Source organism: Mustela lutreola, chromosome 10 (genome assembly GCF_030435805.1).
Source record: "Mustela lutreola isolate mMusLut2 chromosome 10, mMusLut2.pri, whole genome shotgun sequence".
Taxonomy (NCBI): Eukaryota; Metazoa; Chordata; class Mammalia; order Carnivora; family Mustelidae; genus Mustela; species Mustela lutreola.
Window position 1 is genome coordinate 84403324 of NC_081299.1, and position 23552 is coordinate 84426875.

General features: G+C 41.4%; 1 protein-coding gene across 3 annotated transcripts in view; it reads right to left on the minus strand.

Moving 5' to 3' along the window:
• PLPPR5 (phospholipid phosphatase related 5) overlaps positions 1–23552 on the minus strand; it is a 117654-nt gene that overhangs the window by 52204 nt on the left and 41898 nt on the right. For all 3 annotated transcript variants that reach the window (XM_059137076.1, XM_059137073.1, XM_059137074.1), the window contains one exon: positions 21586–21836. In XM_059137076.1, coding sequence (XP_058993059.1) covers positions 21586–21836 — 251 coding nt within the window. The remainder of the gene's footprint in view (positions 1–21585; positions 21837–23552) is intronic.

A 23552-nucleotide genomic window follows, 5' to 3' on the forward strand; every position in this document is an offset into this window, starting at 1 on the left:
AGCAGAGGCTACAGGGGAAGAAGGAAGATGGATGGCAGGGATGCTTGGCTCTCGCTACTTCATCAGAATAAGGGGCATGAAATCTGGAAACCGGAGACATGGAAATCTGACCATACTCAGGAGATAAACCTCAATGGCAGCATGAGAGACAGGAGATTATTTCACAGGCATGTTTCCTAAACTCTTTTGGTTTGCTGGGGCTTGGAACTTATGTGGCAACGGGACATGGCTGAGGGGCAGAGGAAGGAGTGGGCAGGTAGGCAGGAGTGTGCTTATGGATGGACGGGAGCTGGTGCCTGGCAAACATGTTATCCCCCACGGCAAAAATATGGCAGTGAAGGGAAGACGGGTTGTATGTTCCTGGGTAGGCAAGAAAAGATTTCCTAGAATACTATTAAAAATACACTATATGCCAGAAAAAGTTAAGTAAAAGTTCAAAAATAATGTCAGGCTCAAGAGAAGGAAAGAGATGTGGATGGAATTCATTCATTTATTCCCTTATTCATTTTCTTTTTTAAAGATTGTATTTATTTATTTTAGAGAGAGAGAGAGAAGACGAGGGGAGGAGCAGAAGGGGAGAGATGAGCAGACTCCTGGGTGAGCACAGAGCTGGACCTGGGGCTTGATCCCACAACCCTGAGATCACAACCTGAACTAAAACCGAGTCGGATGATCCACGGATTGAACCACCCAGAAGCCCCTTCCCTTACTCATTTTCAATTAACATTTATTGTGCCTTTACTGCATCATTGACAATGTGCTTGGGCTAGTGCTATAGAGATGGGGAAGGCTTTCCTTGTTGTTCTTCAGGAACTCTTAGTCCAAGAAAAAAGAGAGACGTGTGAAAAGATCCTTATAAGACAAGTCAATCGTAAGAATAATTGAGATATGGATACAGGGGCATAAATCACAGAAAGAATGAACAGAAAATAGAAGTTGAATTGATCACGTGTTTACTATGCCCTGACTATGAAATGACACGTAAGACCTTTTGCTTGCCTCGAGGAAAACTGAACCAACAACCCAGATCTGGGGGAAGAGCCAGGCAGGTTCCTGTGGGGGCTTTTTTGTAATACTGAAAGATAGAAGAAGAAAGGGGGGAGGAAGAGAATTTAAGGCAGGGAAAGAGAGAGGATACATCCTGCAAAGAGAAGGTTCCAAGTTCCTTTACCCAAAGAGCAAGTTCAGTAATATGAATGAGCCAAGATGAATGAGTAAAGAAAAAGCCAACAGCAAGGGAGATTGAGGTGAATGGGCTCAGCCGTATGTTAAGAAGAAAATGAAGCAAAGGGATCGAGGCCAACAGAAGAGAACACCTGTCTTCTAGAGTGGGGAGCCACGCTCGGTGCCAACTAGTCATTGTTATTGGTGAATATAAGTCCAGGGCTACCACAGCACTAGTGCTTCAAAAATAAGTAGATATATTGCTCTGATAGGAAATTCTACAACTAAAAAGTTGGGGGAAATAATTACATTTTTAAAAATACACTACACAGATACAGATCCATCTGCTAGTTGGACTAGTCACATGCCCCTAGTTCATATCCCTACATGGGCAAGCGAGAGGGAGTTAAGCTCAGAGTGGAGACGAGTCGTTAACTCCATTGCTCTCAGAATAAAGCTCCAACTTTTACTGATGCGGAAGGGCCTCTCCAACATGACCTTTTCTCGTTTCTCCAGCCTCAACTTCTCCCTCCCTTCCCAGAGGCTGTGCTTTCGCCATGACAAACCGCTCGTAATCCTCACCATACGCTCTGCCACTCCATCTCTCTGAGTCCTTGCAGTAGGTTGAATCGTGACCCCTACAAAGATACGTCCAAGTCCTCATCCCTGAAACCTGGGAATGGTACCTTACTTGGAAAAAAGAGGGTGTTTGTAGATGTTAGTAAGTCAGGAGTCTTGAGATAGACCAGCGTCTTCATAAGGAGAGCGGACACAGGTAGATGAGAAAGGGATAAACACAGGAAAAGGCCGCGTGGTCATGGATGTAGAGATGGAAGTAAGCGGTCACAAGCCAAGAAAAGCCTAGAGTCAGAAGCTAAAAGATGCAAGGAAGGACCCTCCCCCCGGAGACTCCAAAGAGAGCACGGTCCTGCTGACCACCTTGTTTCAGACCTGGCTGCCAGAACTGTGAGAGAATGTATTTCTGCTGTTTTAAACCCCCCAAGTTTGTGGAGATTTAGTATGGCAGTCATAGGAAACTAATATACTCCTCAACCACCTACTGTCCTTGCCTGGCTCTCTTTCCCTGAGAAATCACTTCTGTTACCTGGAAACCTTCTGGTCCATTTCTATGAAAGCACTTAGTACACATTTTATTGGTAGTATGGGGTACTCTGTTGGTTATGAACTGAACTGTGTCCCCTCAAAATTTTTATGTTAAAGCCCTAACCTCCAATGGGATGATGTTTAGAAATAGGGCCTTTAGGGAGATAACTAAGATTTAATGAGGTTTAAAGATGGGGCCCTAGCTGACAGGATTGGTGTCCTTATAAGAAGAGAAAGAGAACCAGAGAGTTCTCCCTTCACACAGCACAGAGAAAAGACTATATGAGGACACAGGAAGGAGGTAGTTGTCTGCAAACCACACAGAGAGGCCTTACCAGCCCCCAACCCTGATGGCACCTTGATCTTGCACTTTTGGTGTCTAGAATTCAGAGAAAATAAGTTTTTGCCGTTTAAGCCATCCAGTCTATGGTATTTTGTTATGGCAGCCCTAGAAGATTAATATAACCCCTCACCTTCCAGCCCCATCCAAGAGTTTAGCATGTGGCCCGAGATCAGGGGTTGAGCGTCATTGTCTCTGAATCTTCAAAACACCAGAGGTGCCCAAGTGGACAGATACATAATTGAATGAATGGCTATTTTCAGTATTTTGGAATTAAACCAATTTTTAATAGTTTGCTGTTTTTAATCTAAATTTTTCTTTGAAATGTGGTACACACATTGTAAATTGAGATAAAAATGGAGTAAATCAAGGTTCTTTTATTCTGAGCCCTTTTGGACATTTCTTATCAGACATTAAGATAATTGATGACATTGACAATTACTGAAACACTCAATCCAGGTCTGTGAATTTAAAGGAAAAGATAAAAGGTCACTGCTTTAAAAAAAAAAAAAAAAAAAAAAAAAAAAAAAAAGTCCTGAGAATTGTGTGACCACGAGGTCAATACAAGTCAATGTTGTGAGGTGTCTGATAAAATAACAAAGTAGACAGACTGAACCAAATTAAAAAAAAAAAAAAAACTTAAGGCCATCTTATTTTTATTAGCATTGGGTCAAATTTTGAGGTGTTTGTGTAAATATCAGATCTCTGACATCCCTTAATAATTATATTTGTAAAGTACTTTAAGGTCGTACAATTATAGAATTACAAAAGAAGGAAGTTTATAGAAAATACAGATGCCTCGAAACTGTATTTCATGAATTCTTAGGAAATTCACAGAGGAGTTTCTAGAGCATTTATGAGGACAGAGGTGGGGAAGAAGGGTGGATTACATGAGTAGATGTTACCAGGGCTGATTATCTAATTTTCAGAGTCCCATGTAAAATGCAAATGTGAAGCCCCTTGTTGGGAAATCATTAAGCATGTCGAGATGGTGACAGCTGAGCATTAAATCAAGTGTGGGACCCGCCTGAGCATGGGGCCTGTGTGAAAACACAGATTATACACTCATGAAACTGGCTCTGTGTGTTATGATTCCCAGTTTAGAAAGTTATGGAGTACTATGCCTCCATCGGAAAGGATGAATACCTAACTTTTGTAGCAACATGGATGGGACTGGAAGAGATTATGCTGAGTGAAATAAGTCAAGCAGATAGAGTCAATTATCATATGGTTTCACTTATTTGTGGAGCATAACAAATAGCATGGAGGACAAGGGGAGTTAGAGAGGAGAAGGGAGTTGGGGTAAATTGGAAGGGGAGGTGAATCATGAGAGACTATGGACTCTGAAAAACAATCTGAGGGTTCTGAAGGGGCGGAGGGGGTTGGTGGGAGGCTGGGGGTACCAGGTGGTGGGTATTAGAGAGGGCACAGATTGCATGGAGCACTGGGTGTGGTGCAAAAAACAATGAATACTGTTATGCTGAAAAGAAATTAAAAATAAATAAATTAATTAATTAAAAAAATAAAGTTACTTGAATTACAATGGGCAAAAAGACAGCTATTAGGAAAATTTTATTGATAATCCAAGCAAGTGATGATGATGAGAGTCTGAACCAAGTTCACAGAAGTGGGAGTAAAGTGATCAGGCTAAAGTAATACCTCCTAGGACTGTCTAATGTTGCTATTTAATTTCCTCTATGTTATTTATATTCATAAATGACTCCAGTTATAATCAACACCACAGAGCTCCAAGAAATAAAAGTACCCAATAAGAACATTTTATGGAATAAGAAAAATCAATTGCAGAGTGAGTTAAAAGGCCCTATGATTCTCTGTTAAAAAAATGGCCCAGATGAATTAGTGGGCAGCACTGTAAGTTAAACGTAATAGCAATGAATGTATAAGGCACTTAAATACAAGAAATATGCCTGATTTATGTGTAGTGGCTTCCTATAGTGTTTCTTATCTGATGAATGCACTGAGATTTCTGGCTCACTCCAAGAAGCCAATAGCTCTGGAACACAGCTTACGCCACTGCCATGTGAGCGGCAAGGGACCATGATGTGAGTCAAAACTGTACTCCTGGGAAACTACAGAGATGTTAGCCGCGCAGACCCAAGGTTAAGAGACCTCAAATTCTGCACTGTCAGCTCCTGGGGGTATATTTCAGTGACTGGGGAGACTGTGGAAGGCAGTAGTTCAAAGCACACTCAAGAGGCATTCTGGATTCAGATCCTGGCTCTAGCGTATACTGTGTGACTCTGAGCAAGTTATTAAATTTCTCTGAGCCCCAGTTTTCTCATCTTTAATTTATGAACTATCATAGTACATATGGTGTACAAGCATGAGGACTGAGCAAGATTAAATAAAGTACTTAGCACAGTACTGGCACACATAGTAAAAAGATGTTACTTATTATTCAGAAGTTCATACAAATACAGGTTCCCTTTTTTAGGGAAAATCAAAGTCAAAAGGGTCTTTGATTTTAGGGCTATTTAGAGTGAAGAAGGCATATTCTAGAATTGTCTGCTGGAGGGTCCAAAGGAGAGCTCTGCAGGGTGGTGAGAATACGGCCAGGAACAGCCATGGATGCAGCTAGGGACAGGGACCTCACCAGCCAGATCTCTATGAATCCAGTTCAGCTGTCTCCATGTCCAACGATGGCTACCGGGAACTGGGATCAGTTATCGGTGTGCAGCAGGACCTGTCCACCCTGAGAATGGATCTCATCCAGGCATCATCTGCAGTTACGAGACTTTATATACAACCACATATAAAGGTTATATGACTAAAACCTTTGATCAGTTCTGATTAAAGGTTTGCCCAGCTGAGGACAGAGTGGCAAAGAGCCTCAGTGGGATGGCCCATGGGCCTTATATAAATGCCAAGCAGTGTCCTCATTTCTTTCTTGGCTCTAATAAAATTGCCATAGAAAATGCAGAAGCTTAAGTTATTTAAGGAATTAGCCCCATTTATCAGAGGAATCGATCCAGTGCTTTGAGTAGGCACAGCCTCTCAGTCTGAGTATCATTTTCTGCATCACTATACTCTGAGATTATAGATTTACTAGGGGACAAGGGCAAGGAATCTATTTAAATCTCCAGTTACAAATAATGAGCATTTATGATATGGTTGTAGTTGCTTGAATCAATCAACCCACATTTCTAAGTCTGTATTATATTCATGCTATTGCTGGCACTGTGGTACTGTAAAGAAATGGTCTCTAACCTCAATGAATGTAGACTCTACACTGAGGCAGAAATACTTAAATAATAAAACAATGAGGCTGATCTTCACCTATTTTAAATGCAACATTACTAAGGCCTTTCCAGATTACAACAGGTGCAGCAGCTCACTAGGGGAGAAGCAGTGGCTCACTGTGGGTGAGATGGTGGCAGCAGTGGGCCCCAGGAGCAGGCAATAAAAGGAGGCAATCATAAGGCCTATCGAAGGTCTCTCTGCCAGGCAATCCTGAACAGTGTTAGTGGTAACATGCTTCTACCCCTCAGAATCTTTTTTTGGTGTAGCTAATAGTATCCTTCAAAGTTGGCTACACCAGTCTCTCAACCTGGCTTCCTTGCCACATCCCCATGAAGAGTTGAAGTCAACTTCTCCCTTTGATTCTGGGCAGACTTGTGACTTGCTTGTTACCAATAAAAGGTAGCAGATGTGACACTAGAACTCATATAAGCCCATGAACTTCTGCCTCGTTCTCTGGAATACTTGTGCTTCGAGTTTTGTAAGGAACCAGACCACCTGGGGCTGCCATGCTGGGAGGAAGCCAAGACACTTGGAAAGGCCATGGGAGGGCAGCCCTTGTCTTCAAGTCCCAGCCCAGATGCGGACATGTGCATGAGCAATCTTCCAGATGACTCCGTGCCTCAGATATCAAGACACACTTTGAGTCAGCCTTTGAGTCTTCCCAACTGTGGCCACAACATCATGGAGCAGAAACAAGACAGCCATGCTGTGTCTTTTTCAAATATCTGACCTGCCATCTGTGAGCATAGTAAATCGTTTAATGTTACCACGTTTGAAGTGATTTGTTACGGAACAACAGTAAGTGGAACATTGGTCTAAGTTGAAATAATTGCTGCAGTTACTGTTGAGAGCTAATAACATATATATAAACTTCAAATCAGCACATTGTATTACATAATCTCTAATAAGTATTATTTTATTGTGCAAGGAAGTTAATTTGAAGAACTCCAGCTATATAGCTGACTTCTGGCATGTGGACTCAGGTATATATATTTGTTAAGAGAGTAAATTTGTGAAGAAGGTTGGGAGCCAGTCAAGCATGCTTTGGCCCCAGAGTACCTCCAACTCCTTTGATGCTATATTTAAACAGACTTAAGAGGGAAAAAGCCACAATAGGATTGTAATTATAAAGATGAAGAAAGAGAACTTGAGTTATTTCAATTCTGCCAATCTGTGTGACTACTTCGAGTTTTCGTGTTACTCTTAAGGAAATAATATAATGTTACTCTTAAGGAAATAATACAATGAAACAATGAAATATTCCATGAACTAATGAAATAATATAAATGTATTAGTATTTTTGTTGCTAAGTGCAAACTTTAGAAATATGTGAAATATTGTTCTAAGTATTTGTCTTTAAAATTAAAATCTATTATTTCTTTTAAAACTGAAAAATGAATCCATAAAATAATGATTATAACTTGTTATCACACAACTATCATTGAAAATACTTTTTCCGAATAGAGGAAAAGATACAAGAAATTATTTGCTTTGGTGTCAAATATACTAGGTAAATAAACTTCCATTAAAAAAGATGGCACAAAACTTCAGAAAGATCAACCTTGATCTGGGTCACAAAGGTAAAGAACATTTTTTTTCCTACTACAGAGTATCTGAATCCCTTATTGTAACTGGGAAACACTCCACGGTGTGCCTCCCACATGAGAAGCATATACTCCATCCCAGTGCCAAAACCACACAAAGGTAGGTATCTCCTTCCCCAAAGCCCTGGCAAGAAGCTGCTGTTAGAACATGATCCACAGTCAACTGGATGTCTCTGCAAATCATGCAAAGTAGATCAAGTGAAAAATCTATTCTCCTGGCAGCCCCAGGGGCAGCCATGCTGCTGAAGCATGTAGAGCCACAGCAGCCCCAGCATTCAAGATCCTGCAGTCGGTGCGGTGCGTCCTCACCACAGCCTCTGGTAGGCTGATTCCGATGGCAGTTGTGGCTGCTCGGGCTTCAGCAGCTACTGCTCTTTCCCTGAAACTGGGCTCTAAGCCTGTCCTTTCACTTCATTTTGTCCAGACTCAGACTCACTTTCTATTATTTATAGTAGAGAACTTTGACAAATCCATAAAAGGGGAGCAGAATTTGGACCAGGCTAGTACCTACAGGTACCAGAGATACTGCAGATGGAGAGAATAGAAAAATTAAAAGTATTGAAATAGAAGAAAATACATGATTTGTGGTTGGTAATGGTCCACTGTGAACAGAGTTCCCATGAACTGAGAACTGAACTCATGAAAGAGGGCATTACAAAAGAAGAGAGGTGTCTGAGCTCCAGCTAATACCCAGACTAGGGGGTGTAAACAACAGGCATTTATTTTCTCACAGTTCTGGAGGTCAGAAGTCTGAGCTCAGGAGCCAACATGGTCAGGTTCTGGTGAGAGCCTTCTTCCTGGTTTGCAGATGGCTGCCTTCTTGCTGTGTCTTTATAGGGCCGAGAGAGAGAGATTGAGAGAGATGAAATAGAGATAGAGAGAGAGATAGAGAGATAGAGAGAGAGAGATTGATCGTGCTCTCTGCTGTCTTTTCTTTTAAGGACGTTAATCCTATCAAAAGGACACCAGCCTCATACCTCACTGATACCTAATTACTTTCCAAAGACCTCATCCCCAAATACCATCAATTGGAGGTTAGGGCTTCAACATATGAAGTTGGTGGTGGTGGTTTGGAGGGGGAGGGAAAGGAATTGGACACAATTCAGTCCACAGCATTAAGAAAAGACAAGTTTTAGCCAGGACCAAGAGGGCATCATATGCTACATGTAGGGGTGTGATCCTTGAAGGATTGATGAGGGCAAACTATGGAAAACTTTTGTGCAAAGAGAGACTTGCTTCACACTCATGCTTTAGGAGTGTTAACTCCAGTGGCAGAGTGTAGAGCTGACGGGATGAAGGAAGGATTTTCTCAGGAAGCCTATTTGGGAGGCTCCTACAGTAGTCAAGGCAAGTGATACAAAGAAGCCAAATTCTCACAGTAGAAGAATGGGGGACAGGGTGGAAAAGAGTCTGGATTTGAGAGATCTTTCAAATGTAGAACCCACAGAATTAATCAGACATCTGGATGTGGGGGTGTAGAAGTGGGAGGGGTTGAGGGTGACTCAGAGATTTCAGGCTTGGGGAACTGGGAGGATAGGAATGCCAATAATCACATCAGAAGAGACAGAAGTAGGAGCTCCTTTAGAGCAATGGCAAGATCATCTTTTGATTTTTGAAGTGTGGAATTCAAAGAGCTGATGGAACACCACATTAGATATGTTCAAGTTAAGAACAGTCGAGTTCAGAAGAGAGGGTAAGGCTGGTGAAGGAGTTTGGAGTTCATGTGAAGACATGGAGGTGTTCATGAATGAGGTCACCCTTGGGAGGGATAATAGAGGGAAGAAAAGATCAAGAACAGAAACTTAGTAAACACTGGTAGATAGTTTTCTGACATTGCAATTAAGTACCTAGTGAGGAAAGAAGCACATTTGGACTCAATGTTCTCAAACTCTTAAAAAGAAAAACGTTGGGGGGGGGGGCGGTGAGCAAGAGTCTCAGTGTTGTTGAGGCAGCTGGCAAGACAAGGATCTGAAGAGGCTTTTGATCAGATCACTGCAGATGAGTTCTGAGGAACAGTATTGATAGAGTGTGTGTGGTTGGGATCCGAGGTGGAGGGGGAACAAAACCCACATTGTAACTGGTTTATAAGGTAAAGAAATATAAACTAATCTTTCTTAGAAGCTTCTTTCAGAGATGGAATGGTAGTTCAAATTAATGGAAGGCTTTTGTGTGCTTGTTGGTTTTGTTCTTTGAGTGGAAATTTTAGCAAATCTAAAGAAATCATATTTCTCTACATCATACAAAAACCAATAGCACAAATCCTTATATATAGAAAGATGCCTGATTAATATGTTTGACAAAGGTAAGAAAGCAACAAATATACCATATGTAAAGTGCTTGGCACCGTAAGTGCTCAGTAATAACAGTTATTATTTTTATACTCTAAATTTCTGTATTATTATGGAAGGATTTCTTCCTGTTATTTGAAATCTTTTGTTCCTGTTCCAAGATTTTCTTTAAATGGCATAAACAAACAAATGGCTCAAAGCAGACTGTGTTCATAGGAGAAGGTAACCTCTTTTGTAATAAAGTGGGAAAGGTGCCAAGAAATCGCCTTGATTTAAACTATATCCCCAATTTAGGAGGGGTCTGATGACTGAAATTACAGTGCCATGATTTTTTCGTATATGTGAAGGCACTCCAAGTGCAAGTATATCTGACACAGGGAGTTACCACAGAAGGTAATACATCACCATCACCGTGTTAACCCCTTGCTGGGCGTTAGCTTACTAGATCTCTCTGAGCGAGAACTAGATGAAAGCAGCCTGGCAGGCTACCAAGGTCAAGTTGTTGTCATGTCCCTTCGGGAAAGAGTCAGCCATTCTGTAGGGAGAGCAATGAAGTCAGTGTCCACCTGTAGGGTTTAGTGTTTGAGCAGAGGCCACAATCCACTGTTCAGCCCCCAACCAGTGATTGAGCACAGCAGGGGTACTAGGGCTTGGCTATTTATGCAGTGTGGGGCTCTTCCAATGGGTGAACTCTGGTCAAGATCAGCAGAGACACTGTTGGATCTATACTGCAGTCTGAGACTCTACCTGTCCAATCTTGCTTCTACCTTCTTTCCTAAGTATTATACTCCTCCAGCCCTCCAATAAATCTTAGCTTCCCAATTTTATTTCTACTCCTCCACCTCATTCTATCTCAGCTTCCGCTTCTTAGAGGATCCAAAAAGAATTGGGATAATTTAAGGAAAGAGGTGGCGAGATGGAGTCTGGGGACATGTTCTTGCTGGAAAGGAGGCACATACAGTCTACCAGATAGCAACCCAATTGCTAAAACCCACCAGTAGTGACTTGGAGAATGTTCTGGTGGGGATAGGGTAACCAACCTAATCTGGTTTACACTAGACTTTCTTGATTTTTAGCATTGGAAATCTGAAGTCTGAAGTCTGATGGTTTTAGTCAGCCTAGTCAGAGGAATACCCTAACCAGGCCAGGGACATGGGAAGTTAAGTCCATGGAAACAATGCCAAGAGGGATAATGCAATTGATTGGCTCTTATTATGCTGTGTTGGTGCCCTCTAGAAGGAAAATGAAAAACTGAGGACAATTACCAAACAAATGAAAATCGAGTGTGATGGCCAAAGTGCCTCTTTGGGAACTCATAGAAAAGCCCTTGTTTCTGCAATGTCAGAGTAAAAAAAAAGCTGAAAGGCAGACTTACAACTTACTAGCTAAGAGCCCAGGGATCTTTTAAAGATGACTGAATGCTCAGGTAAGTTATGTCTATTATGCCAAGGACAGGACCCTGGTTAGAAAAATATAAGATCTTGACACAAGGGAAAGGGACATCTGAGTGGATGTACATGAAGATTATGGTTCATTAGACTCCTCTAAACCCTCGCAGCCTTCAGACAGAGCCCACCCCTACCTCTTCAGGGTTAGCTCTCCTCCCAGCCCTGCCCATACCCTTCCAGCCAAGCAGTGAGAAGACTCTTTCCCCCAGGGCATCAGAGGCCCTCCAAGGTCTGATTCGACATCTTCTTCTGGCTGCCGGCCAACGATGAACCCGAGAAGGGAGGACAGAGATTCTGCCCCAAAACTGCTGTAAGAATTAGCTGACCCGTGGCAGCTGGAGCCTGGGGAGACCTGTGGGACTGGATTTTGAGGGTGCGTTGTCAAGAAGGCTGAAATGTAAACAGGACAAAGGAATGTTTGTTGACATGAAGACACTCTCCCTGGGGATGTGGGATTTAATACTCTTGCAAGGCCTCCAGGGAACAGTAAAAACTCCCTGCTGGGGAGGCTCCTCAGAGCCTGGAGAAAAGTGATCACTTTCTCTCAATGAGGCTGACATGCCTGAACTGCTTTGGCAGATGGGGGAGGAAGGAATTAAAAGGCTCAGAGAAGTGGCATTGCTGGAATGGACATATAATATGGACTTCAGGACCCACAGAAGGTGATGTAGCACCGGAGACCTCAGGCATGTACTGTTCATGGAGACAGAGGAATGTGCTAGTGAGAGGGGCACTGGCAGGGCATATGAGCTAAGGGATGCCTGTCCTCTGCAGGTCATTATTGATGGTAGGGTAGGTTACTCCACAGCTGGGGCCTTTATATCCATGCAGATCATGGGGAGCCTGAAGAAACAGAAGCCATTCGCCAGTGCTTAACCATCAGAAACAGGGGTGTGTGTGTGTGTGTGTGTGTGTGTGTGTGTGTATTATCATAACAATGCAGAAGACCTGAGTGACAGCCAAGGTGATGAGACCAGCAGAAAGTTTTGGAATGGATTTATAAAACACAGAGTTTCCTAGAGGCAAAGAGATGAGGAGCCAGGCAGAATACTGTAACTATAACCACAAGATGACAGGAATACAGAGTTGCAAGTGGGTACCCCAATAAAACATTTTAATCCTTTGTGTAGTTGCCAAACCAAAATGAAACCCACTAACTCAAGATGCAGCTGGTCCCCAGAGGGAAAAGAATATCCAGATATTTTAAGGACTATTGGACACAGAGTCTAACAGGACATTCGTACCTAGAGACCTGAAAGCATCATCATGACCTCTGCTAGAGTAGGGTATAGGGTACATGGCGACTACGTTGTGAATATGGGCTAAAGTCTACTAGATCTGGGAACACATCCAGTGGTCATTTACCCCTTGGCAGGTGGAGTACTGAGGGAATTCAAAAGGAAGCTTATGAAACTATACCCTCCCAACTCCTGCCAAGATAGTAAATCAAAAACAATATCACATTAAGGGAGGGGGGATGGTGAAGATTTGTCTACCACTTAGGATCTCAAAAAGGCTGGTGGCTCTTATCTTATCTCCATTTAATTCACCAGTAGGGACAGATCCTGGAGAATGACTACAGACTACCAAATCTTGAATCAAGTAGTAGTGACCACTGATTTGTCAAATGCATTCTTTTCTATTTTGTTCAGGAAAGAAGATGAGAAAAGTTCACATTCACATGGAATAGGCAAATTTTACATCATAGTTTACGTCAGTGCTATATTAACCCTCATGCACTTTGCCCTCATATTGATTCTTTGCGTCAAAGACATCATGCTGATGAAGCAGGTAAGTAAGAGATGGTCAGCACACTGGAGGCCTTGGTAAGACACAGGCATTGCAGATCTTGGGAGATAAACCCCATAAGATTCAAGGGCTTGGGACATCAAGTTTTTAAGGATCCATTGACCAGGTGAGTAAGGGATAGGTGGGGCTCGATAGGAAGAGATAGGTAGGGGTGATCAGGCTCACAAAAATCCCCAAAATGTGTAGGTGTGGGAAAACCAGAGATAAGGGAACAAACTGCTGCAGGCCTGGGGCGGGGCTGGGGGCGGAGGGGCGGGGGACGCAGGGGTGTCTTTTTATGATGATCACCTGTGATCAACAAAGAATAACCAGACCCTAAAAAGGAAGCAAATACTGGAGGTGTTATCACCAGTTCTTTCTCAATGGTTATCAATAGAGATGTTAAAAGAATTTAAGTTCCCCCATTAGCTTTCTATAAAAGACAAACCCTAAAGGCCCTGGCTGGTAACCCTTTGGGGACCTTTCTCGCTCTTGAGAGCTTTTTCTATATTTTCACTTTATCAACTTCTGTCGCTCTACTCATTCTCCATTATCTGCCAGATTCATTCTTGGACTCCATGAGACAAGAACCTAGCTCTCCCGCATCACAGGGACATACTACACATTACCCTAAAGAAAAAGACAAATGATTGCATCTTGTACCCCTACCACAAAGAAAGAAACACAGCACCTTTAGATCATTTTGTGTTCTTGGGGACACACCTATGGATACTGCTCTGGCCTGTAGATCAGGGGACATGAAAGGCTGCCAGCTTTAAGTGGGTCCTGGAGCAGAAAAGCCCCTGACAGCAAGTACAGGCAAACAGCCCTGCTACTTGGGCCACAGGAGCACCAGGCACTGTGTTGCTTGAGATGTCAGTGGTGGAAAATGTACAGTCTGGAGCTCACGGCCAGCCCTCGTGGGACAATCAATGTCGGCTCCTGGTATTCAAAAGCAAGTCTATGACCTAGTAGCAGAACTTGATGCATCTTTTGGGAAAATGGACTTGAGCATGTTATTGTGATGAGGGAACAGAGGGCTGGCTGAGCACAAAGCAAAAGACTGACATCCTGCAACCTTCCCCCACCTCCACTCCTGGGTGGGATATATGTGACATTCTTTAGGAAACTCCCAAATATCTTGATGTTAATACCTTGCTAGAGGGAAAAACCTTGGCAATGGCAAGGCCTCAAGGCCTCTGGTATCTTGTAGGTCCTCTTTAGCATATGAAAGTTCTTTTGAAACCTCCCTTTTTCCTTACCTCCCCCAACACCATAGTACACAGACAGCCACCCCTCATACCCCGGTGCAGCAGCTCTTTCTGCCCATGGTTTGTGTCCCTGTGCTTTAATAAACCATGATTTTGCATCAAAGATGCCTCACGAATTCTTTAGTGGTTATCAGTTCCGGACTCCACTCTACTGAACTTCACCTATATTCTAAAACTTCATCAACTGGACATGGAAGAAAGGGAATGTTTGCTTCTGGGATATCAAATGGCCACACATTTAGAGCTGCCCACTGTGATCTGGGTTCTTTTGGACCTGGTCAAAGTGCTAGTGCGTCCCATGGAGGTCTCACGAGCAGTCAGCTCTGCCAATACCACTTAAGCTATTAGGCATCTAATTACTGTACATGGGAAAGAAGTAACAGGTGACTTAGAAATTGTCATTTTAAAAGCAATTAAAGTTCGTTAACATCTCAAATAATGTGCAGAACATAAGATTAAAAATTAAGTGTCATAAGAATAAAATACTCATACACTTAAAAAAAGTACAATAAAATTCAATCATCGTGACTATCTATATTACTATTAGTGTTTGAGCTACTTGGCTGCCTGGAAAATAAGATATGAGACCGGAATTTATGGAGTGCACACTTTTTTAATAACCTTCTTAATTTATATCTTGCAACGTGCAATTAAAATCCATTGACTAGTTTTCTTCACTACTGCGTGTGAGGGCCTGAACTCTGATTGCTTGGCCTTCGAGGGCCTGCTTTCCGCTGGAGGGCAAGCCAGGAAGTAGTGCAACATACGAGACTGAGTGACACTGGCCTGCGTCATATTTCCACTTCTAATAAATACCAGTGATACAACCTTGGGCAAGTTAATTAGCCTCTTGTATCTTCAGTTTTGTTACCTGTAAAGTGAAGAGAGCCATACATTCCTTCCAGCCCCCTGTGAAGACTTAGGCCTTTTTGTGGCCAGATTGTTACTTTTGAATACATGAAAGCTGGGGGACCAAGGGGTGCAATACAGGAGCAGGCCGTCCAGGGATGTGGCTCAGTTTGGCCATTGCATCAAAGGAAGTGGTGATGGTGTGTGAACCCCAGAGTGCACAACGGAGCACTGGCTCTGGGTCTGGGCCAGACTTTCTTGTGCTCCAATAGAATGTTTAGGGATTCCCAGCTGCTCAAATCTGTACTCTCCCTGCCACGGCTCAGGCTCTTGGCAGCTCATAGAGTCCAAGTTCATTCCATTTCTCAGAACCTAGGAATTTCAGTTCATTTCACTTCATCTGACTCTGGTCTCATCAACACTAGGGCTCCCAATCTTAAGGGGAATGGCTAAATCCGAACCCTTACTTCATGTCTGAGATTCTTTAACAATCTCCTTAAAATATCCCCTTTACTTTGAGTTTCTTTCCTTTTTTGTTGTCTCTGCTCTCACTGTCCCCTTACCTGGAATGCCTCTTCTTTACTTATTCAAATCATGTTTATCTTCAAAACCCAGTCCAAGTACCACTTACTTCTGAAGTACTCTCCCATGGTGCTTGGCAACAGTGATCTTTCCCTCCTGGACACTGAGTGGCCCTCACTATCATTACCAAATAGACTAACAATCACATTCCATCGAGAACTTAATGATGCCCTATTTTCAGGGCAAACTTATCCAGTAGGCATGGTACTGAGGGCCCATGATACTTCTAGGGGCCAATAAAACTGTCATCATTTCTTTTAAAATCAGAAGGAAAGATGAAGATTTAGGTTGAAGAACATGCTTAATATATGGTATTTATAAATTTGCTTTTATTATACCTTATATTGTCCTATAAGAGTAAGTCCTGTTGGGCGTCTGGGTGGCTCAGTGGGTTAAGCTGCTGCCTTCGGCTCAGGTCATGATCTCAGGGTCTTGGGATCAAGCCCTGCATCAGGCTCTCTGCTCAGCAGGGAGCCTGCTTCCTCCTCCCTCTCTCTCTCTCTGCCTGCCTCTCTGCCTACGTGTGATCTCTGTCAAATAAATAAATAAAATCTTTAAAAAAAAAAAAAAAAAGAGTAAGTCCTGTTTTTCTAATGTGTGAGCACTGCCAGGAGTCCCCAACCTGGAGTCCGCTAACACCTAAGAAACTCCAGACATATTCACAAATTCTGGGACATCTCTTTTAGTATTTCAAAGAGCTTAATAGAACAGTATATTGACCTGCAAAAGCCCACATGCCCTAACTAAAATGTCATTATTCTTTACTTTTGGCCGGAACTCTATGAAGTCATTTGGCCACACTGGTGATCTCACACTGCTGAGTGGTTCTAATACACTGTGGAAGACACAGTGATTTCTGGGATGTGCTTAGAGAATCAGCACCATTATAAAGCCACGGATCGATCCCAGAATACCCAGTTAGAAGTGTCACTTAACAGAATCCAGGGAAAACTAAGGTAAAGATGCAGAGCATACATATGTCTGGACTCATTTGCTACTTATTCTTTAATAGCTATATGTGGGCAAATTTAGTAATTGTATGTATATCATTTCAAAAACAGTGTTATGGTATTTTTATTGTTATGGGTCAGTGTTCAATATCTGGGTCTAAGCTGGGGTGGAAAATCATTATCTATTAGATAGAAGATTTAGAAATGTGAAGTTCATGGAAGAGTATGGGACAAGAAGACGGTAAGTTATAAAAGGGGTCCATGGTAATGAAAACACTGGAATTCAGGGGTACTTTGCAGATGTCTTTAGCAACCTCTCCGCCCCCTGTGACACTTAGTTGAAGGCTGACAGGACCAATGTCAATCAACTAATAATAGTTGTGATGGAAGCAGTAGTCAGAGAAATAGGACAGCAGTCACATTATAAGTGGGAGCTCAATAAATACTGTTTGATAGATTATCTAGTAGACACAAATTTGCTCATTTGAAACCTAGAGCACCGGGATCTTACATGTTTCAGCATTAAATTACTTCTGGGCAGGGAAGATTTAGAGGCATGGCTTTCTGATGGTAGCCAGATTTTATCAGTCACTCCAGACAAATCCATGAAGGTAGCCAAGAGCTTTTTTTCTTACCCACGCCGACATTTCTCCACCAAACACAATCCCTGACCAGCCACATGACATCACATGCTGCGGCCGAACTGCCATGCATCCCCCAAATTCCCGTAGTCCAGAATGAAGACCTGTACGTGCCCCTACAGAGATGAGGTAAAATGTCACTAAAGGAAGGGCAGACAGATATCAATGGGTTGTGTTTATTTAACCCTTGTCTTGCAGCTCATGAGCACACGGCACCTCTAAGGTGATTATAAAAGACGGCTGGGTGGGAAACAAGAGCAGGATAATGCCAAAGATTGGACACCAGCAAGACATGGAATGATACAGCAGAGCCTTCCGCTAATATTCTGGGAAAAGACTGCAGTGAACCCTTTAATATCCACAAATCCCTTCTTGCCTGGTGTTTTCACTTCTTCACAATCTGATTGTACTGGGCCTCCCATTTACAGGTGGAGTCTGGGCCTCTACCCCCCTCGATCAGGGCTGGCCTTGGGGATTTGCTTGGACTGGACCTAGAGATCACAGAGATGGGGACGGTGAATGAGTTTTGGAGCCTACGCTCCAAGAGGCCCTCTAGCTCGAGTCTTTGCTCTCTTGGAAGGCTGCTCTCAGGGGAAATCTCTAGAGAATGAGCGAGGCCCAGCTATCGACCTGTTCCAGGCCTGTCTACGCCAGGGTGAAACACGACCCACAAGAGAAGCAAAGTTTGACTACAGGTAAAAACCACCGATCACCCCACAGAATTCTGAGGGTAGCAAAGTCTTGTTTTGACATTTAGGGTGCATTGTTTACAGCAAAAGATCATGAAAAAAGGCCAGCAAGCATAGCTGACCCTTTTTTGTCTTTCTTCCTCTCTTTCTTTGTGTGTCTAAAGATTTTCAGAAAAATCATCTAAGGCCAGTATGGGAAGTAACCTAAAGAGATCATTTTATGTCTGTTTCCCTGACTTATGAGGTTAACTGGAAAGTCACGAAACATTATTTCTCATTCTCAACTTTGAAGTTTATTTGACTTTAATTAGAAAAACTGCTCTTTTTATATGAAACAAATAACACAAAGCTAAATTTAAATCTTATTCTAATGTGACTTAACACCGAATTATAAATTTAATGGTTGAGGGTTAAATAACCTTCGGAATTTTTCCCTGGGAAATCAACAATATTTGCAAAAACAGGCTTAGGGATTTTTTTTTTCCCCCCTGAAGGTTCTCAGTAAAGCAAAAGAGAACAACTCTGTTATCAAATTATCCCCAAAGCCTTAATTATAGTCAAGTGCTAAGGGAGATTTCAAGTTCCTTAATTTGGGGGACTAATCCACAAAGGGAAACATCAGAAAACTATACCTCAGTTCTTATTCATATACTTCATAGTGCAGCTTATTTATTTTTATTTATGTATTGGCATATGTAAATATTTACATGACATAACAGTAAACAAATGTATCTCTACCTAAATACAGCGATAAGACTGTTTCCACAGAAAATACTAAATAAATGGCTGTTTTCTTATTTGCTTACTCATCAAAATTCTGACAAGCATGTCACGGGACTGTATTAGTTGGAAACACCCCAACATTTCTATTATAAAGTTTTCCCAAGATGAAGCTGGGAAGAAATATATATGTCTATGGGTTCAAATATAACAGCAAAACCTGCCTGTAATGCCTACATTTGCAGCAGGAGCTATATTCAGGGTTACCATAGCAGCCACCCACTCTCACCCAGTGCTAAGGGGGGGGCAGGGAAGACAGAAAAGCAGTTAGCACAGAACAGAATCTATTGTTGAAAAGACAGAGGTACCCGGCCATGTAATTACAAGCAGGGATCCTGACTTTTAGTCTGAACCACTGCGTAATGATAGACGATTTCCAAGTGCTGGAGTGTTATTAAATGTTTTTTCTCTAAACACATCTACCATCCGAATCCTCTGCCGTAACCTTTACGGATGCTGAGATTAGGGGGCAGCAGGAGGAAATTTAGCTGGCCATGCACACATGAGAACTAATATGATTTATTATGCCTTCTCTGGAATATTTGGATTTATTGGAGCCAGGAAAGTGGGTGGTTCTATGGATCTGGACCCGTTACTTCACTTTCTGAGCGTCCTCATCTGTAAAATGGGCATAATACTACTACATACTTTAAGGATTTTTTGTGAGGATTCAGTGAATTAGTACAAATGACCAATTACTACATAAATAGTAATAACAATCAAAAAGGAATAAATTTTAATACATCAATAAGAATTAGTAATAAATAATTTGTAAAAGTGAGGCTCTTGGTGCTTGACACATAGTAAATGCTCAATGAATGTTTGCCATAGTAATTACAATTATTCTATAATTATACTTATAAGAGGTTGCTAAAACACTTGGCCAGCTGACCACAGGCAAGACAAGATATTAAGATTCCTCCAGGACTTAAAAGCATACTACCTTCTCCCAAAGCAGTGCCTTTGAAAACACGATTTTGGCACAACAAAAAGATCAAGTATTTATAATACTAGCACATTCACCACCATTGGCAAACCCTGGTTATACAGCAAAACCAATCACCTATTAGGGCTAAAATAATCATGTAACAGGATTTGGGTTCAGAGAGTATTCTGGAATTCGTCTCAAGTCATTGGCTTGATCACGTACGTATATGCAGATATTTGCAATTCATACTCGGATACAAATAACAACGTCAGATTTAGATGTGATGACAATGAAGGAGAAGTATTTTTCACTTCTGATTCACTTAAGTTTTAAACATTCATTTTAAGGTTGAGTGCTTCATATTCTAAGAGAGGTGGGACATGCAGTCAAGCAATTCAAGGAAAAGGAAAGAATATGCATGGATAAACAGATTTTATAGCAAGTGTGCAGTGCCTTAGAATGGGAAGCAGAAGGCAAAGCTGAAGGGATAAAGAAATCCGGGGAAACTGGAGGAGTGGAGTCAGGAGCACACTGAAAGGGAAAGAAGGGAGTTGTAACTGACAAACCGTACAGAAGCCAGAAGACAGTGGAAGAGAAAATGGGTAAGATGGGGTTTGATCTTTGACTCTAAAATACTTTTTTTGGATGGGATTTTTAAAAGTCCAGGCTGTGAGGGTTAGAATTAGCTCGGCTTGAAAACTTTAGAAATGTTAAAATGCATGTACTTACAGCCTCCAAAAATTATTCTGCCATCATGAGCAGTAAGTACAGTGCTGTATTTTCCCTCCTAAATTGTCGCTTATTTAGTAATTTTGTTTCCAATCTCAGGTAGAAGTGTCATAGGGTATTACTGTGCATTCTCTCTGCTTTTAGAGATAAGCAGACAGGACTGCATTGAGAATACCAGAAATATTTCCATAATCAAATAGCTCCTTGAGAGTAAAAATAATTCTGAGGTTTTTTTTTAAGTCATTGGCAATGAACTGATTTGGTTTCAAATAGGTCCTGAGATCTCTTGTCAATGAGTTAAAATCAGAAGAAAGGAGCTATTGGCACCACTGGGAAGGAAAACCCCAAAAGACATTTAAAATCTTTGAACTTTTTACTGTAACCATTAGAAAGCCTAAAGAGCACACTTTGGGAGTCCAGCTCCATAGCTACAAGGCAGACCCTGGTAAGCGAGGGAAGGGCTTTGATAGCAGGAATGCTGGGGCCAAGAGCTGCCTGTTAAGGCTGCCCTTCTCTCTACTCCTGTGAATCAGTAATGTGCTCAACCATGACCATTTACTTCCACCTAGAGGTCCTGGACAGCCGCGGGAGGCCTGGCTCTCACCACCAAAATGAGGGCAAAGACTCAAGAATAAAGGGAAAAAAAAACCCTACATAATTTAATAGGACATTTTGTCTAGCTCTATGCGAAAATACTGAAACAGTAGCTGAGATATTATGATGACATAGTTACCAATAACCAACCAAACAAACAAAAATTCTAAAAAAAAACGGTGCCCCTTTCCTGACGTCCACCAGAGAATATCAGAGCTTGAGTAGGCAGCTAAGAGGCCTGGATAGCTTTCTTAATGGGGCTATTACAAGATTAGGAGGACTGCTACTGGACAAATTTGTTCCCATTAAGCCCTATTTAATTTAACATAAAGACAAACATATTCTCAAATAGAAATGCTAATGGCTTTATTTTTTAATACAACCAACTACCCACACATAATCTCATGAGAGTCAACTGACTTAATTTTATCCACAGTCCAAACAGCCATTATTAAAAATAAATTAAATGGCCTACAGAAAGCGGTTAATGCGACTTCCATCATGGCAGAGAAAAAGAATGTCTACACTGGCAGAATGAACAGAGAGACGAAGACTGGTCAATAATCCTTACTTACTGTCAGATACATGGCTGCATAGACGCTGAGAGCCGCTTCTTTGGATGGGAACGTCTTCCTGGCTCTCATGATGAGATCTGGGTTGCCCGTGCAGGCCTCTTCCCCACTGATGAACTGTGTATACTGCTGACATCCAAGCGCCGTATAGTTGGGCTTACACAGGGCAAGAAAATGTGGAGCCAGATTCCCTGTGACCACCTGCCCGGCGTTTACAAAAATATCGGTAGCAAAGAGCCCAAACGCATAAATACCTGAGGACGAAAGCAAACCACCACCGTAACTCTGTTTGGTTTTGTTTGTATTTCGGTTGACCATAAGCCAACATGGAAATATTTTAGAAACTATGAAATAAGTCATACATACATACATATGGTTTCCCCCCATTTCACTTCTGATTCTTCGCTTTCTGGAGAGGTGGGAGTGTTAAATTATTTAACACATCGAGCCGTCTACCACTGGCTACAGTTTTACGCAACGTGGGTTTATAAGACATCAGAAAAAAGAGGAAGATATATTCTAAGACTGTGTTTGGGTAATGCGATTTTTAAAAAGGAGACCTGTTCTCTGGAGAGGACTCAGTCTCACCTTCTACCAATGTGAGCAATCTTGATTTTTTTCCCTATTTTGAAAATATTTTGCATCTTACAAACATAAAGTAAAGCAGTTGTCTCCCTTTGATTATGCCTCTTAAACCCATTCAGACTGATATTAACTCTGCTGGAGGTGCCAATTAGCAGTAAAACCCAATGCCATTAGTTTTCATTTAAATATCGTGGAAAATCTTAAGTAAAGCAGAATGGTTCAAATTGATTTCTGTGCTGCTTTCATGAATACATTTTAAAAAGTCACACTAACAGCTAGTAACTTAGTTCCACTTTATATTTTATGGCTGGACTTCAATTTATCAAATTTGGGGCAATTTTGTAAAAAATAATGCAATCAAAATGATGATTTTTCAATTATCTCCACAGCCTTAAAATTTGTTTGCTTTCATTACCAGAATTCTATACTTATAAAATTAAGTATACACAAATTTTTTTTTGTCCTTTTTTGTGAGGAATGTGACAGTCTACTCAAATTAAAAATATATATATATTTCTTGGGGCGCCTGGGTTGCTCAGTGGGTTAAGCCTCTGCCATCGGCTCAGGTCATAATCCAAGAGTCCTGGGATCAGCCCCACATCGGGATCTCTGCTCAGCAGGGAGCCTGCTTCCCCCTTTCTCTCTCTGCCTGCCTCTCTGCCTACTTGTGATATCTCTGTCTGTCAAATAAATAAATAAAATCTTTAAAAAATATATATATGTGTGTATATATATGCACATATATATATATATATATATATATTTCTAAATTTGATGCTTTTGGTCATTAAAGCCAAAATTTATTTTTCTTAGGTAGAGTGGGCAAAATAAATTCCTTATCACCGTTTTCAATTAAACTGACAGATACAAACTTTGAGAATGTGGTACCAATGTGAAGAAATCTATTCTTCTTAATTTTGGGAAATAAAATTCCACTAGGTATTTTTACATTGTGCCAGGAGAATACATCCCAAACAATTCGTTTGTTAAAAAGTCATATAGTGCTATTATAATAACCAGACACTTCATTTCTTAGTCATGAATTTCTGGATTGTTTGTTTGCTAAACCTTTATACATAATTGTCGGTTGTTATATAGGAAAGTCACCGGGGAAGTTGTGCAGGATCAAGTAATTTTCCAGCATCAGGAACATGGCTATCCTTTTAATTTTTGAAATATTATATAAGATTATAAAAGGCTCAGGCACACAAACCCGCACATAGCAAAACTGTGTGCATACAATGGCAATGAAACAAAGACCTTAGTTCATTCTTTATCTAAAAATGTTAAAAGGAAATAATAAAAAGCTCTTTCTTTATATCTTCCCAGAATTTCATGAGTCATACAAGTAAATGTTATCAAAAGCAGAACCTTAGGAGAGGCAG